The sequence below is a fragment of the Bufo gargarizans genome, chromosome 2 (assembly GCF_014858855.1).
Source record: "Bufo gargarizans isolate SCDJY-AF-19 chromosome 2, ASM1485885v1, whole genome shotgun sequence".
NCBI classification, from domain to species: domain Eukaryota; kingdom Metazoa; phylum Chordata; class Amphibia; order Anura; family Bufonidae; genus Bufo; species Bufo gargarizans.
In genome coordinates this window covers 722,464,111-722,483,225 of record NC_058081.1, presented here as the reverse complement: position 1 = coordinate 722,483,225, position 19,115 = coordinate 722,464,111, and the positions used below count along the sequence as shown (strand labels likewise).

Sequence of the window (19,115 nt, the reverse complement as noted above, 5' to 3'; positions counted from 1 at the left end):
CAGGGCCCCCAAAAGCCACGTTTTTCCCATTGACTTTGACAGGGACAATTTTCAAATCTCTCCCAGTCGCACAGATTTTAAACTAAAGTCACCAAACTTGGGTCACTTAGTCATGGAGTCAACCCGAAAATTTTGGGCACATTTCGGGGACCCCAAAAAGTGGGCGGGGCCATACAGAACCAATCAAAATCTCCCCATTGACTTTAATGAGAACTTCAAATTGCTACTCCTCCCACATTTTTAGGAGTACAAATTCCAGACTTTGCAGACTTGGTCGGCACCCACCCGAGTACCTTGCTTTTGCTTTGTTACCCGATCCCACCCTCCGGGCCCCTGGGACAGGGCCCCCAAAAGCCACGTTTTTCCCATTGACTTTGACAGGGACAATTTTCAAATCTCTCCCAGTCGCACAGATTTTAAACTAAAGTCACCAAACTTGGGTCACTTAGTCATGGGGTCAACCTGAAAATTTCTGTCACATTTTGGGGGACATTAAAAAGTGGGCGGAGCTACAAACCACCAATCAGATTTTCCCTATTGACTTCAATGAGAAACTTTTAAATTGCTGTCATTCTCACAGTATTTAAGCCAGAATACCCAAACTAGGCACCGTAGGTCATTGGGTGACTGGGGTCAAAAAAAATTAAAAAGTGGGCGGGGTCTACAACGGCCAATCAAATTTCAGCCATTTGTTTAAATGGGAAAAATTCAAACTGCCGCTGCTCTTAGACTGTTAATGGCAGGGTTCCCGAAACTTGGCACAGTTGGTCACTGGAGGACTGTGCCAATGTATATCTCATTTTGGGGATGCTAAAAAGTGGGCGGAGCCACAAACAACCAATCAGATTTTCCCTATTGACTTCAATAAGAAACATTTAAACAGCTGACATTCTCACAGTATTTAAGCCACAGCACCCAAACTCGGCAGGGTGGGTCAGTGTGAGACAAAGGTCAAAATTTATAAAAGTGGGCGGAGTCTACACTCCACCCAGTTACTCCGCCCACTCCAGTTGTAAGCTACTGGTGGAGGCAAGAACACATCACACAATTTCCCCAGAAATTGTACCTTTTCTAGTTTTATATATATTTACTTTTATATCATAGAATAGTTTCAAGTAATTTTATATGCAAAAATACCGTGACTAAGAGGTTAAATGATCAGCCAAGCCAGACTAACTCTCAGGTGTTTCATTAAATGACGTAATAGCCCTAAATGGGCAAATGGATTCAGTCCTATATAAACAGTCAAACAGCAGACGAGACTTGACCACTGAGGAAGGGTCGTGTTAACTCCGAAACACGTATGGTGTACACAAGTCTCTACAGAAAGAAGGAAACCGCAGCATATCATCTGCGCATCTTCATTGAATCTGCAATAACATCGAAATATATTTCGTAAAGAAACGAAAGTCCTGCCTTGCCCTGTAAAAGGGACATCAAGCTACGGCAAATCTCAAGTAGGGTCCGATTCTCTACTGACCCCGGCATTTAAACGGACTGTTTCTTTCTTTGCAAGCTCACTACTCACTATAAAGCTGACTGGAGGTACGATCATCTGCGCTAAGAACACGTGGGACGCCACGCTAAGCGCAATAATCTGAACACTCCACCGCTTCTAAAACAGTGAGTAACCTGTCATATCTTATCACAGCGTACTAGCGAAGCTACAACTGTGAGACAAAGCCACAACTGTGAAAAGAATATATGTAATTAAACGTAAAGGATAATACATCTATCTCTTCCTATACTGAAAGAATCGCAGACAAACCGCGGACCAATACAGAGACTGCATCTATTACCTTATAGGCTGAGTCTCAGCGCTATCGTAAGAGACATTCACTACTGAGATTCTAGTCCATGAACACATTAACCCTTAGCATGGCTATATTTTAATTTGTATTCTATGCATTTTAGAGTGATTAATTAGGTACCGTATGTATATTTAATACATTTTTAATATTACTGGTCAGTGGTCGGTGTGAATTAGATGTAGGTGTGCCCCTCTTATCTATTTGCATATTTGATTTCCCTTAAAGGTTTGGGGTAACCTTTTTAGGGGGAGCACCCTTTTCGTTGCAACTTGGAGGGTGAGCCATCCCGATACACTTCAAGTATAAGTATTTACTCTTACACTACACATATACCGTGTACTATATATCAAGTCACTGTATAATACTATTGTGGGGGCCCTGACAATAAAATATTTGCATTTAGAGATTCCTTAGGGAAAGGCAAATAAGGCTACTTTCACACTAGCGTTTTCGTTTTTCGTCATTGAGATCCATCATAGGGGCTGAAAACACTTCCATTTTGTCCCAATTCATTGTCAATTGGGACAAAATGTAACTGAACAGAATGGAGTAGTCCAGAATGCATTCCGTTACGTTCTTATACCGGAGAGCAAACCGCAGCATGCTGTGGTTTGCTTTCCGTCCTGGGATGCGGAGCAAAACGGATCAGTCATGACCCACAATGCAAGTCAATGGGGACGTATCCATTTTCTCTGACACTATCTGACACAATAGAAAACTGATCCGTCCCCCATTGACTTTCAATAGAGATTATCTTGGGTATGTTAAACAACCGGATCCATTCATAACAGATGCAGATGGTTGTATTATCAGTAACTGAAGCGTTTTTGCTGAACCCTGTCGGATACAGCAACAACGCTAGTGTGAAAGTAGCCTAATCACAGCCAATGAGTCTCTTACCCTGGCTCTGTAGCTACAAATGATGTGGGAATGCAATAACAGTTAATCCTGGTACCGGGCAGGTGGTTTTTCCTTGGTAGGCCGGTCGGATCTCTGAAGTGGCTGTGACTCTACAGGCCTTGGCTCCAGGTTACCTGGTTCATCTTGAGCCAAGAAATCAAGAAAGTTAGGCAACGGTGTAAGGAACCAGTGTAGAGGATCTGAGTCTAATAATAGTTTTCCAATAGAAGGTGTTGGTTGCACTGGATCAGGTGACTTTTTGGACGATTGTTCTGTGGCTGGAGCTTCTTCTTGGACAATTTCTTTTGAACACAACACGAATTGTGGTGCTCTGTTCTCTTTGGTGATTTCGTAGATATCAGTCTCAGTATTAGGAATAGCTGTGATAATGTAGGGTTCTCTTTCTCATTTTCTATCCAGCTTACTAGCGCGAAGATTATTTCTCAGCTACACATGGTTACCAATTTTTAAGGGTTCTACTTTTGCAGACTGATCACAGTCCTTCTGTTGCTTTTGGCGTGCATTCACCATGCGGATTAGGACAAGCTCTTGGGCATTAGTGTTGATCATGAATATTCAAATTGCAAATTTATATCTTGAATATTGGCACTTCGAGAATTCGAGAATATTTAGAATATAGTGATATATATTTTCGTAATTTTAAATATTCGAGATTTTTTTTTAATCAGTACACATGATCCCTCACTGCTTCTAGCTTGTGGGCCAATGAGAAGGCTGCAATATCTTTGACTTTAGGAGTAGTGTTGATTGCGAATTTTCGTTATACAAATTTTTGTAATGAGAATTTTTGTGATGCGAATTTTCGTAATGAGAATCAATGAGATTATGAAAACTCAGATCCGATGGTATATTCTAACACCGAGGCATTCCCATGGTGACGGGGACTCTTGTCAGGGGGGAGTATGCCAAAGTGGAACAACTGTACAGATTAAAAAAAAAAAAAGACAAATATTCTAAAAAACTAATATATTCATTTTTTAGAATATTTGTAATATTCAAAAACAAGAATATGTAGCAATAGAGCGAATATTCGAAGAAAAAAAAATGAAAATATAGCAATTTAGCTAATATAGTGCTATAATCTTCTTTGTCTAATAGTTGTAATTTTTTTCTCATCTGAAGTTCAGATTGGAAAAAAATTACAACTATTAATTTGAATATGACCACTGCAGCTCATCACTATTGGGCATCAGCTAGGTGTTTTTGATGTTCGCTTACCCAATCTGTTTGTGGTAAGGGATTGATGGAATCTGGAACTTGTACATCCAAGGTGAGATCTGTGGGTAATCGGCCTTGACGGCCAAACATAAGGTAATATGGAGTGTATCCAGTAGAACAATGAATAGTGTTATTGTAAAGATACATCAGTTGAGGTAGTAGAGTTGGCCAATCAATTATTTTAGCAGGTCGTACAGCTCTCAACATTTCGATCAAGGTTTGGTTCATTTTCTCAGAAAATCTGTTACCTTGAGGATGGCAAGCTGTTGTTCTCATCTTCTGACAATTGTGAAGTGAACATAGTTCATGGAATAGTTGGCATTCAAAGATGGATCCTTGATCTGTGAAAATCTTTTCGGGGCATCCATAGGGCAACAGGAAATTCTTCCAGAAAATGTTTGTGGTGGTTTTGGCTGTCAAGTCTTTAACAGGTACAGCTATTACGAATTTGGTGTAGTCAACAAATATTGTCATGCCGTAGATATATCTTGAAAGACTTGGTTCTAGCTTTATGTGATCAATGGACAGGTGTGTCTAGTCAATACAGAACTGCCCTACACTGTGTGAATGATACAGTGACAAGTCCATACTACTTGAATAACATCATTAATCCAGTCATTGTGCCTCTGCATAAAGTGTTTGAGATGAGGAAATCACCATTGCATGCTTTTACTTAACCCCTTAAGGACACAGCCTTATTTCACCTTAAGGACCAGGCCATTTTTTGCAAATCTGACTAGTGTCACTTTATGTAGTGATAACTATAAAACGCTTTTACTTATCCAGGCCATTCTTTTTTCATCACATATTGTACTTCATAACACTGGTAAAATGGAGACAAAAAGATTCATTTTTATTTATAAAAAAATACCAAATTTACCAAAATTTACCAAAATTTCAATTTCTCTACTTCTATAATACATAGTATTAACTCCAAAAATAGTTATTAGTTTACATTCCCCATATGTCTACTTCATGTTTGGATCATTTTGGGAATGCCATTTTATTTTTTGGGGACGTTACAAGGCTTAGAAGTTTAGATGCAAAAAACCCACTTTTTAGGGACCAGTTCAGGTCTGAAGTCACTTTGTGAGGCTTACATAATAGAAACCACCCAAAAGTGACCCCATCCTAGAAACTACACCCCTCAAGGTATTCAAAACTGATTTTTATAAACATCATTAACCCTTTAGGTGTGCTACAAGAATTGATGGCAAATGGAGATTAAATTTCAGAATTTCAAATTTTCCGTTTTAATCCTTTTTTTCCACTAACAAAGCAAGGGTTAACAGCCAAAAAAAACTCTATATTTATTGCCCTGACTCTGCAGTTTACAGAAACACCCGATATGTGGTCGTACACCACTGTACGGTCCCACATCAGGGCGTAGAGGGAAAGGAGCGCCGTGTGGTTTTTGGAAGGCAGATTTTGCTGGACTGGTTTATTTACACCATGTCCCATTTGAAGCCCCCCTGATGCACCTCTACAGTATAAACTCCCTAAAAGTGACCCTATCTAAGAAACTACACCCCTCAAGGTATTCAAAACTGATTTTACAAGCTTAACCCTTTAGGTGTCCCATAAGATTTAATGGAAAATGGAGATAACATTTCGGAATTTGACTTTTTTGGAAGATTTTCCATTTTAATAATTTTTTTCCAGTAACAAAGCAAGGGTTAACAGCCAAACAAAACTCAATATTTATTGCCCTGATTCTGTAGTTTGTATAAACACCCCATATGTGGGCGTAAACTACTATACGGGCACACAGTAGGGCGTAGAGGGAAAGGAGAGCCGTGTGGTTTTTGGAAGGCAGATTTCGCTGGACTGGTTTATTTACACCATGTCCCATTTGAAGCCCCCTGATGCACCCCTAGAGTAGAAACTCCAAAAAAGTGACCCCATTTTTGAAACTACGGGATAAGGTGGCAGTTTTTTGGGTACTATTTTAGGGTACATATGATATTTGGTTGCTCTATATTACACTTTTTGTGAAGCAAAGTAACAAAAAATTGTTGCCATTAACTCTTGTGGAACACTTAAAGGGTTAACAAAGTTTGTAAAATCAGTTTTGAATACCTTGAGGGGTGTAGTTTCTTAAATGGGTTAACTTTTTGGAGTTTCTACTCTAGGTGTGCATCAGGGGGGCTTCAAATGGGACATGGTGTCAAAACACAAGTCCAGCAAAAACTGTCTTCCAAAATCGATATGGCATTCCTTTCCTTCTGCGCCCTGCCGTGTGTCCATACAGCAGTCTACGACCACATATGGGGTGTTTCTGTAAACTAGAGAATCAGGGCAATAAATATTGAGTTTTATTTGGCTGTTAACCCTTGCTTTGTTACGGGAGAAAATTGATTAAAATTGAAAATTTGCCAAAAAATACCTGTTTTGGCATTGTTTTTATTTTTTGATTATTTACAACGTTCATCTGACAGATTAGATCATGTGCTATTTTTATAGAGCAGGTTGTTACGGACGCAGGGATATCTACTATGTTTACTTTTTTAAATTTATTTAAGTTTTACACAATAATATCATTTTTGAAACAAAAAAAATCATATTTTTTTTTTTGGGGGCAATTGTCTTAGTTAAGGTCTCATTCTTTGCAGGATGAGATGATTGTTTTAATGGTATGATTTTGGGGTGCATATACCTTTTTGATCGCTTGCTATTACACTTTTTGTGTTTTAAGGTGACAAAATTATGGCTTTTTTGACACCATTTTAATTTTTAATTTTTACATTGTTCACCTGATACCTAATATGTATACCTTTTTTATTTATTAAGGTTTTACATAATAATATCATTTTTGAAACCAAAGAAATTTGTTTTAGTGTCTCCATAATCTGAGAGCCATATATTATTTTTTTTGGGGCAATTGTTTTATGTAGGATATCAGTTTGTGCGAATTGAGATGATGGTTAGATTGGGACCATTGTGGGGGGCATACGCCTTTTTGATCGCTTGGTGTTGCACTTTTAGTGACATAAGGTGACAAAACAAATGTTTTTTAGCACAGTTTTTATTTTATTATTTTGACAGTGTTCATCTGAGGGGTTAGGTCATATGATATTTTTATAGAGCCGGTCGTTACGGACGTGGTGATACCTAATATGTGTATTTTATTTGATTTTTTTTAAGTTTTACACAATAATATTATTTTTGAAACAAAAAAAAGAACATGTTTTAGTGTCTCCATAGTCTGAGAGTCATAGTTTTTTCAGTTTTTAGGCAATTTTCTCAGGTTGGGTACCATTTTTGCGGGATGAGATGACGGTTAGATTGGCACTATTTTGGGGAGCATACAACTTTTTGATCGCTTGCTATTACACTTTTTGTGATGTAAGGTGACAAAAAATTGCTTTTTTGACACCGTTTTTATTTTTATTTTTTTACGGTGTTCACCTCAGGGTTTAGGTTATGTGGTATTTTAATAGAGCAGGGTCTTCCGGATGCGACGATACCTAAAACATGTCAATTTTTTTTAATTTTTTTTAATGTTTACCATAAATAAAGTATTTTTGAAACAAAAAAATCAAGTTTTAGTCTGAGAGCCATATTTTTTAAATTTTTTGTGCCATTGTCTCATGTAGGAGCTCATTTTTTGAGGGATGAGGCGGCGGTTTGAATGGTACTATTTTGCTGTACATACGGGTAGTAAGGTGGGCAAAATTTCAATTTCATCATAGTTTTTATTTTTTTATCTTTATGGCGTTCACCGAGTGGGAAGATCAGGTCGTTACAGACGCGGTGATATATAACATGTGTAGGGAATTTAATTTTTTTTATTTTTAATCAGGGATAAATGTTTTTTTTTTATTTTTACTTTTTTCACTTTTAATTTTTTTTTTTACCCAGACCCACTTGGTTCTTGAAGATCCAGTGGGTCTGATGTCTGTATAATACAGTACAGTACACTATATAGTGTACTGTACTGTATTTTACTCATACTTTGTCTGAACAGATCTATGCCTTTAGCACAGATCTGTTCAGCATCATGGACAGCAGGATGCCTGAGAAGGCGTCCTGTTGCCATGGGAACCTTCCCCGTCTGCCACAACTGAGCAGACAGGGAAGGGGAGGGAGGGGGGCTCCCTCCCTCTGTGACCCCATCCTGTCCGGGGGCTGGAAAGGCACAGCAGCCCCCCGATGGGAGAGGGAGGGAGCTCCCTCCCTGTTCACCACTTCCATACAGCGTTCTGCACAGATGTCAGCCGTTTGAATCAGAGTGTCAGCAATGAGCTGACACTCTGATTCAACCACTCGGCCATCCTGAGAATAAATGGGGGCGGGCGGAAGATCGCGCGCACGCCCCCACACTGCCGCCCGCCTCCCGCACCGCCCGCAATCCTCCCTCCCGCTGTGCCCGCAGGCACAAAAACACAGAGGGCTGCTGGGGGGAAGGGGGGGTAACTTTAAAATACAGGCACTTTGAGGTTTCTGTTCCCTGCGGTCACGGATCCCCCTAGGCATTGGCACAGGGTGCCTGCTGAATGATTTTAGCAGGCACCCCGTTCTGATCACTGCCGGTTGTGCGGCAGTGAACATAACTACACAGGACGTACAGGTACGCCCTGTGTCCTTAAGTACCGTGACATCAGGGCGTACCTGTACACCCTGTGTCCTTAAGGGGTTAAATGTCCTACTTTTATAATATAATATTACTGTAGTGTGAACTTTTTACGTTTTACATAAATTTCACCCAAAAGCCAAATATTCCTAACTTTGAGTAGTGTATGTGACTTGACTGTCATTCTGACGCACAGTAACTGTTCCACTACCAGAAAAGACTAACTATGCATGTTGCTGCACTACACAGTGATGTACAACAGGAGAGATTCTCCCTAAAGTTTAACTGCAGGGGGGGATCGACATGAATTAATGCACTTTGTGACAAATTAATTCGGATCAAAGCAATCTGTTGGGAAAAAGTCGGCAAAGTGACCTGTGACGAAACCAACCTCGCCACTGGGTTTTGGAGAGGCCTGTTTAAACGCCTCGTGCCTCAGGATAATGGCCCATACTAACTTTTAAACCCCTGAACCTATTCCAGGGAATTTTGGATAGGTTTGTCCCCAAGTTATACTGTTTAAATTGATGTAAGTTATATGTATGGACAATGTAACCTCACAAAGTTGTAACAACTTATAATAAGTGTAACTTGTCAGCTTGGGAGGAATATGCTGGGTGTGTTTCTATTATCCCATTGTGCCATTGTCCCATTGTGTTTTTAAATGGTGATGTCTGTCCTTTTGTCTCCACATGTGTATTGGCGATCTCCCTTTGTCCTGAGAGAAAATTGGATTGCCCTCGGTTGTCTCCGGGACAGAGAGGAGGAAACCATGATGCATTGTGGGGATGTGTTGTATCTGTTCTGTGTCGCAGTCTCCCTTCTGGTCCTCTAGGGGGCGTGAACGATTGGTTTCTGTACTTGCATTGTGTGTGTTGTAAGATATTGATTGGTTGGATTTCAAAACCCTGTGGGCAGTACTATGTTTGTTTTTTATGAATAAAAGAGGCTGTACTTGAAGTACAGTCAGACCACTGCTTGACCCTAAACACGGAGCCTTGTCTCGTTATTGGGGGGATTCCCTGTATGCTGTTAGAGACTGATTGCCAGGAGTGTAAGCTGATTGTATGCTTTTCCTGTTCGTCTGCTGGCAGCTATTCGTGAGGTTCCAGTTTGGAGTGCTATTTTGTATCCAGTTCGGGAGTTTTGTGTTCTGCAGTAGCCGTGCCTGTCTCTCAGAAAGGGGCATATTGCCTAAACGGATTTTAACCCCTTGTCTGCTGAAACGGTCCGTTACATGACCGAATCTAATTTTTGAAAACGTTGCATAGTTGACAGCATAGAGACATCACTATGATTGCGCCCAGCATTTGATCAGGTGGCCTGTCTGCTACTCTTCAGTGTCCTAGGGTAGGATAAGCTGTTTTCTATTGCACCTCTGGTTAGTTCCTGGTCTGGAGAGCCCTTGTCTCTGGTGGTGAAGCTGTTGCCCAGGACATGAGATGTGCAACAATGTTACAGTGTGAGTAATCTGATCGTCCCACTGACATATATTGTATAGAGAGCAGCAGTTTGTGTCAGACAAATATAAAATACACTTTATAGACATCTTAAATATATTTTTCACATTTTTTTTCCAGATTCCCTATCTATGAAAATCACCATGGAAGGTAATAATAATAGAACGTTAGGTCTAAAAATGTACAATATAGAAACAGGAATATAAGAAGAAACAATGGGGCACATTTACTAAAACTGTGCAACATATAGGCAACATAAAAGGGAACAGTAAACAGAAAGATTTGAAGATAGATAGAATGATACAAATAAAATAGATATATTAGATAGATTGTAAGCTCTTGCGGGCCGGGTCCTCTACCCCTCTGTACCAGTCTGTTAATAGTTTCTTGTTTATTGTATTTTTATATTTGTGTAACCTCGGCTGGATGTACAGCACCATGGAATTAATGGCACTTTAAAATTAATAAATAATATAATAATAATTTTAATAATATTAATAATAATAACAATAATAGATAGATATATATATATATGGATTTAGCAGAGTTAAAAGTCACAGTCATAATGTAGATAGAAGATATTTCTATCTATGATTTCATACCTCGCTCTCTTAGGTGCTGATACTGATAATATCACTGCTGTGAATGTGAAGGACGGGGATTCTATAACTATGAAGTGCATTGTAGACAGTAACCCGGAGGCTTCCATTACTTGGTATAAAGAAGACATTGAGGTCCAGCGGACTATAAGTGACCGGACTGTCACCCTTACACTCAGCAACATTACCCAGAGTGATGCTGGGAGATATCGGTGTTCTGCAGAGAATGATCATGGGGCCGCACACAGGACGGTAGAAATCATATATCACAGTAAGTATAAAGCATCCCTATTACATATATAGTACGCTATCCGTTCATTTATCTGCTCCTTTCTGTAGTAATTCTCGAGGTCAGATACGTTCTACATTTAGGACCTGTGCCACTTTTCAATGTAGTCTATGTTTAGAGCAGTAAATAGGATTAGACCTGGATTATAGCACGTTTACCATCTGGGAAATACTTGAAATATCACAGAAAAGTCGCCACAAAAGTTGCATCTTCTGCCAAGCAGTCCCTGGTGTATTCTTTAAGCTGTCATACAACACAATGCAGTTAACCAGACGTAAAAGTAACATGAAAACGATCTTAGATGATAAATGACCCCCCAGTATCTCTCTGGTGAAAATCTTGGCCTCTAATCCTGAGAAATGCTTCTTCTTTTATTTATTTTTATGCAAATAATGTTTTTGCTAGTTCAAGAGTGGGAAGGCGCCGTTCAGTGCCCCCTGCATCCCCAGAATCATCACTACTCGGTCTGAAATGTCAGGGGCTGTCAGGCAAACAAAAGCGGGAGGCTTAGGCGGTGTTACTGGAGGAATAATGCTGCACCAAATGGAACACCACTGCCTATGGTGCACCGAAAAACATATTGCATAAAAGTATAAAAATCATTTATCAGGATCAGATGACCAGAATTTCACTAGAAAGGTAAAGTTATGTTATGGAGCTCCTACTGTGCATGGCAGTATGCTTACTCTGAGACCCATTTTACAGGTGACAGACTTGCTTTGGAGGTGCGTGAATTTCTTAAAAGTTGTAGTGGGTCGGATTTCAACAAATCATTTGTAAGAATCTGTATTTTCAGGCAGTGTGCATCCGTTTGCTGATGTGCGTCAGGTTGGTTTGGTGCTTGAGAAAAACTGTTTAATCTTCGTTGACAAACTATCTTGTCTGCTCCTGGTGCTGCTTGATGCTAAAGATAACACCTGTCAGCTAGTGATGTCCCGAACTATTCGCAGGCGAACAGTTCCCGGCGAACATCGCTTGTTCGCGTCCCCCGCGGCGAACATATGCAATGTTCGGTCCGCCCCCTATACATCATCATTGAGCAAACTTTGACCCTCTACCTCACAGTCAGCAGACACATTCCAGCCAATCAGCAGCAGACCCTCTCTCCCAGACCCTCCCACCGCCTATCAAAAAGCAGGGACAGCATCCATCTTAGATTCATTCTGATGCTGCAGTGTTAGTGAGAGCAGGGAGAGTGCTACTGCTGCTGCTGAATTAATAGGGAAATCATTAGCTAGGCCAGAGTTCTGTGTCCACTCCAGTCCTCAAAGACTCATCTGCTGTAAGGACAGCGTCCTGACAGCACCCCAAAAAGCCCTTTTTAGGGCTATTACATCAGTCTGCTTTTTTTCTTTCTACATATATATTGCATTTGCCTGCCAGTGTGTGTCAGGCCGACAAAGTGTACTGTGCCCACTGCCAGTGCCCACCACTCATATCTGGTGGCACAGTACCTTGCAGATAAAAAAGCAGTACAATTTTTTCTCTGCAATATAATTGCAGTTGCCTGCCAGTGTGTGTCAGGCCTACAGACTGTACTCTGCCCACTGCCCACCACTCATATCGGGTGGCACAGTACCTTGCATGCATAGTGCCACTAATCTAAAAAAAAATGACAGGCAGAGGCAGTCCACCCCGCAGGGGCCGTCGTGGTCGTGGTGCTGTGATTTCCTTTGGCCCTAGAATAATGCCCAGTGTTCAGAGGCCACGTACCCTGAACTCAAAAAGTTCTGAGGACATAGTTGACTGGCTTACACAGGACACCCAATCTTCTACAGCTTCCGGAACCTTGACACACCATCCGCCTCCAGCTCAGCTTCTGGCACCTCTCAAGTTACCACTCGCCCGCCTGCCGCCACCACCAACACTAGCACCAAAGCCGCTTCACTTGATCTGTCAGAGGAGTTATTTTCACATTAGTTTGAAGAAATGAGTGATGCTCAACCATTATTGCCATAGGATGTAGATAACAGGGATATGTCTCAATCAGGCAGCATTACACACATGGACGTACGGTGTGATGATGATGATGTTGTACCCGCTGCTGTTTCCTTTGCTGAGATGTCAGATACAAGTGAAGCCGTTGATGATGACGATGTGTCCGTAGATGTCACGTGGGTGCCCGCTCGAAGAGAAGAAGAACAGGGGGAAAGTTCAGATGGGGAGACAGAGAGGAGGAGGAGACGAGTTGGAAGTATGGGGAGGTCGTCGCAAGGAGCTAGTGGGAGTCAGACAGCATGTATCGGCACCCGGGGTCAGCCAGACAGCACGCCAATCAACGCATGCTGTTGCCACCACCAGAATGCCGTCATTGCAAAGCTCAGCAGTGTGGCATTTTTTTTTTTGTGTGTCTGCCTCTGATAACAGCGATGCCATTTCCAACCTGTGCCAAAAGAAACGGAGTCGTGGGAAGTCCAACACCCACCTAGGTACAACTGCTTTGCGAAGGCACATGATCTCACATCACAAATGCCTATGAGAGCAACACATGATGAGTACAAACAGCACACAAACTCAAAGCCACCATCCTCCTCCTGGTCCAGCATCTTCAGCCACGTCAACCACTGCTGTCCTCCTTGCCCCCTCTCAACCACCCGCCACTCCGCCTCTCACCTTCAGCAGTTCCTGCTCATCTGCCCACAGTCAGGTGTCTGTCAAGGAAATGTTTGAGCGTAAGAAGCCAATGTCACAGAGTCACCCCCTTGCCCGGCGTCTGACAGATGGCTTGTCGGAACTCTTAGCCCGCCAGCTTTTACCATACAAGCTTGTGGAATCTGAGGCCTTCAAAAAATTTGTAACTATTGGGACACCGCAGTGGATGTCACCCGTCTGAATTTTTTTTTCACAAAAGGCAATACCTAACCTGCACTCTATTGTGGAAAAGGAAGTCATGGCATGTCTGGCATACAGTGTTGGGGCAAGGGTCCATCTGACCACTGATAACTGATCTACAAAGCACAGTCAAGGCAGGTATATCACGTACACTGCGCATTGGGTAAACCTGCTGACGGCTGCCAAGCATGGAATGCGTGGCTCTGCAGAGGAGTTGGTGACACCACCACGACTTGCAGGCAGGCCTACTGCCACCTTCTCTACTCCTCCTACTCCATCCTCTTCGCTAACCTCCTCGGCTGAGTCCTCTTCTGCTGCTGCGTCTTGTTCCATATCAACTGCACCCCCCATCTCCCCAGGGGCTATTCCACATCCCGGATACGACAGTGTCACACCGTCTTGGGGTTGACTTGCCTGAAAGCAGAGAGTCACACCGGACCAGCACTCCTGTCCGCCCTGAACGCACAGGTGGATCAGTGGCTGACTCCACCCCAACTGGAGATCGGCAAAGTGGTGTGTGACAACGGAAGCAATTTGTTGGCGGCATTGAATTTGGGCAAGTTGACACATGTGCCGTGCATGGCACATGTGTTGAATCTGATCGTACAACGCTTTGTGCATAAGTACCCAGGCTTACCGGACGTCCTCAAGCAGGCCAGGAAGGTGTGTGGACATTTCAGGAGTTCCTTCACGGCCATGACGCACTTTTAAGATATTCAGCGGTGAAACAACATGCCAGTGAGGCGCTTGATTTGCGACAGCCCGACACATTGGAATTCAACACTCCTAATGTTCGACCACCTGCTCCAACAAGAAAAAGCCATCAATGAGTATTTGTATGACGGGGTGATAGGACAGCCTCTGCTGGGTATTTTTATGCCACATTACTGGACGCTCATGCGAAATGCCTGTAGGCTCATGCATCCTTTTGAGGAGGTGACAAACCTAGTCAGTCGCACCGAAGGCACCATCAACGACATCTTCCTATTTGTGTTCTTCCTAGAGAGTGCCCTGCGAAGAGTGCTGGATCAGGCTGTAGATGAGCGTGAAGAGGGAGAGGAAGAGTTGTGGTCACCATCACCACCAGAAACAGCCTTATCAGCATCGCTTGCTGGACCTGCGGCAACGCTGGAAGAGGAGTCTAAGGAAGAGGAGTCAGAGGAGGAATGTGGCTTTGAGGAGGAGGAAGACCAACCACAGCAGTCATCCCAGGGTGCTCGTTGTCACCTATCTGGTACTGGTACCCGTGGTGTTGTACGTGGCTGGGTGGAAGAACAGACCTTCAATGAGATCAGTGAGGACGAGGAACGGGACATGATTAGCTCAGCATCCAACCTTGTGCAAATGGGGTCTTTCATGCTGTCATGCCTGTTGAGGGACCCTTGTATAAAAAAAGGCTAAAGGAGAACGACCTGTACTGGGTGGCCACGCTACTAGACCCCCGGTATAAGCAGAAAGTGGCTGAAATGTTACCGAATTACCAGAAGTCGGAAAGGATGCAGCAGTTCCAAAACAAGTTAAAAAGTATGCTTTACACAGCGTATAAGGGTGATGTCACAGCACAATGGGAATCTAACAGGGGAAGAGGTGAAAGTAATCCTCCTCCTACCACGACCACGCCGGCAAGGACAGGATGCTTTACAGACATGTTGTTGATGGAGGACATGCAGAGCTTTTTCAGTCCTACAAATCGCCACAGCCCTTCGGGGTCCACCCTCAGAGACCGACAGGTAGCAGACTACCTCGCCTTAACTGCAGATATTGACACTCTGAGGAGCGATTAACCCCTTGACTACTGAGTGTGCAGGCTTGACCTGTGGCCTGAGCTATCCCAATTTGCTATACAACTTCTGGCCTGTCCCGCTTCAAGTGGCCTGTCAGAAAGGACCTTCAGCTCAGCAGGAGGTATTGTCACTGAGAAGAGAAGTTGCCTAGGTCAAAAAAGTCTAGATTACCTCACCTTTATTAAGATGAATGAGGCATAGATCCCGAAGGGACTGACAGTGGGCGATTAATTTGACTAAAAAAGGCCTGATGAGATGCCTTGGGCTAAAAATGGTCCACACGCTGCTGTATTTAATCTCTGCATGCCAGATGACTTGCGTGACTTCTCCACCACCAACTAGGGTTCAAGCCGCAATGTTTTAGTGCACTTTCTGCCTGGAAAACATCAATTTGTCCCAATACCAAATTTTTCAGGCATGTGTACATGCCTAGTTTTTCTGGCCTCTGGTGCTGCACTGTGGCTGCAAAATCAAAACAAAAAATAAGGCACATACATGTGTCAATTCCCCTTCATGATCGTTACCTTGTTGTTGTGAAGGGGCTTGCGTATCACAATGAAGCGACCACCTCTATGAGTGTGTTGGCAATGGCAATGTTGGCACACCCCAGATGATAAGGTCATTGCTTCATTGTGAACAGACCAAAAACAATCGGCTGGATAATTTTGCATAAAAAAAAAACATTACTTTCTTTGTGATCATCTAAGGTGATCATTAAAGCCTACTAGGCCAACAATGGGCCCACACCGCCGAATCATTGTTTTCTGGGTCACTTAACTGTCACTGAACTACTTCAGCACGACCATAGGCTTTGAAAAACCGCCATCGCCTGCAATCTCCCAAACGTGCGCACGAGCACAGTCATCACTACACCAAGATTGACGCATAGAGGAATAAAATTTATGTCATGCCACTCTTTGCGGTTGTCTAAAATCTATTCGATACATGTCCCCTGATAGAGGGTGTAACAGGGATTAAACTGATAAGAATAGTACTACTTAACACACCACTCATATAGGGTGGCACAGTACATTGCACAGCGCATGCGCAGTGCCCCAAATTGGAAGTAGCAGGACCAACCAAGCATCTTTTTCCATTTCCCAGTTCCTAAAATCTATTCCATAGACCGGCCCCTGATAGGGGACGTAACGGGAATTAAAATGATAGGAATAGTACTACTTAACACACCACTCAGATCGGGTAGCACAGTACATTGCACGGCGCATGCACAGTGCCCCAAATTGGAAGTAAGAGGACCAACCAAGCATCTTTTTCCATCTCCCGGTTCCTAAAATCTATTCCATACACCGGCCCCTGATAGGGGACGTAACAGGGATTAAACTGATAGGAATAGTACTACTTAACACACCACTCATATAGGGTGGCACAGTACATTGCACGGCGCACGCGCAGTGCCCCAAATTGGAAGTAAGAGGACCGACCAACCTTCTTTTTCCATCTCCCGGTTCCTAAAATCTATTTCATACACAGGCCCCTGATAGGGGACAAAACAGAGATTAAACTGGTAAGAACAGATTTAAAAAAAAAAAGAGGACAGCCTCTGCAGAGCTGGGTATTTTTTGGCCGCATTACTGAACGCTCATGCACAATGGCTGTAGGCTCATGCGTCCTTTTGCGGAGGTGACAAACCTGGTCAGTCAAACCCAAGGCAACATCATCGACCTCATCCCATATGTGTTTTTTCTGGAGCGTGCCCTGCGAAGAGTGCTGGATCAGGCCGTAGATGAGAATGAAGAGGAAGAGTTGTGGTCACCATCACCACCAGAAGCAGCCTTGTCGTCGTCGATTGCTGGACCTGCGGCAACGCAGAGAGAGGAGTCTGAAGAAGAGGAGTCAGAGGAGGAAGGTGGCTTTGGGGGCGTACCAGGGGGCTTGTTGTCACCTTTCGGGGACCCTTGGTATTGTACGTGGCTGGGTGGAGGAAGAGACCTTCAATTACGTCAGGGAGGACAAGGAACGGGACATGGCTAGCTTGGTATCCAACCTTGTGCAAATGGGGAGTTTGCAGTTATGCAAATGGACTGTTTGCGGTTGTTTGCGGTTGTTTGCGGTGCGTTAAACGGGGAGTTTGGTCTGTCATAGTTTGGTCTGTCACTGTGAAGCTGGCGTAACCCTTACACTACCTGATCGATACAACATCATACCTGATGTTTTAAAGCACCTTATTCCAAACAATTTAGGAATGTTAGGTGATTTATGCCCTTTATGGATTAAAACCCGACTCTTCGTCAACTACGTAATTTTCCATGGGAGTTTTGCCATGGATCCCCCTCCGGCATGCCACAGTCCAGGTGTTAGACCCCTTGAAACAACTTTTCCATCACTATTGTGGCTAGAAAGAGTCCCTGTGGGTTTAAAAATTAGAACCAAAAAAGAAGGCCTCACTATAAAGCCGTAAAGTAGGGCAAACAGAGAACCAATCATACAAACCTAAAAATGTTGCTAAAAACAACCATAGAATGCCCAGTATATTTAAGAATATATATACTTTATTATATCATAAATTGATCAAAATTCACAGATATAAAACATTATTACACAGAATTTATTGGAAAAAGTCAGCAAACAACCTGGATGTCTCAATAACCTGCCAAACAGGTAGAACACATGTCTGGTGTATGTGTGATATGCAGTGGGGTGATTTACAAGTAAGTAGTATCTAGTACAAAACCACTACAAGTAACTGTGATCATCACTCCATTGCATAGCCATGAAGCGAGTCTATATAGGTGTAGGGCCCTAAGTAATACATAAATAGTAGCAAAACAAGTTTCACAATATCTATCTGAAGTACTCAAATAGATAAGTCCCCATACACCAAACCATCTCGTAGAGGCTATAAGCAAAAACTCGCCCACAGGCACCTGCTAGAAAATCAAAACATACCCAAAGACATGAGGGAGGGCAGAGACAACGGACACAGGACAGACTGGAACCCTGACGCGCGTTTCGCCTCAGCTTCGTCAGTAGGTTAATGAAATGTGGTCATGGCTCCCTCTTTATACCCCCCATGTAGCTTCAGGGTGTGGGCTAATGGTATAACACAGCTGATACCTATTTATCGAGCGCTTGTGCCCGATGATGTGTGCCGAGTACATCATGGAGGCGCCGCATTCGTCAGGAGAAGGGGTGGAACGCAAGCCATGCGTTCCAGCCCGCCTCCCAAGGAAGCGTAGCGGCGTCCCCACGTGACCCGGCGCACAGCGCATCACGGCCAAACGCTGTATCAGCCAATCCAGCGTGAGTACTATACGACTGTGACAATATCAGGACCTGTTTATACATATCAAACAAATCAATTCACACTAGAACAGCCCTAAACGAAGTCTACATAGGGTTTTTGGCAATATGAGGTACCGAAAGACAGCTGAATACATACTATTATCACGGGGAGGGGGACGGAAGCATAACACCATGATTTCTGAGAGATATAGTAGGTTTACATACCTATAAATACATGATTCCATAAAAATACATAATCATAAATGCAGCACTGGATATATCCTGATCTATCCCAGATACATTAAATCCCACAGTATACATCGCCGAAGGATACCATACCTGGTTATATAAACATAATAAATAAACTCCATCCAATCATAGTATA

At 42.9% G+C, this 19,115-nt stretch overlaps 1 protein-coding gene across 1 annotated transcript in view; it reads left to right on the top strand.

Annotated features, from left to right (window-relative positions):
• Positions 1-19,115, top strand: part of LOC122929143 (sialic acid-binding Ig-like lectin 12) — a 151,497-nt gene that overhangs the window by 75,465 nt on the left and 56,917 nt on the right. The window contains exons 5-6 of the mRNA XM_044282637.1: positions 10,104-10,133; positions 10,599-10,853. Of these exons, the coding sequence (XP_044138572.1) occupies positions 10,104-10,133; positions 10,599-10,853 (285 nt within the window). The remainder of the gene's footprint in view (positions 1-10,103; positions 10,134-10,598; positions 10,854-19,115) is intronic.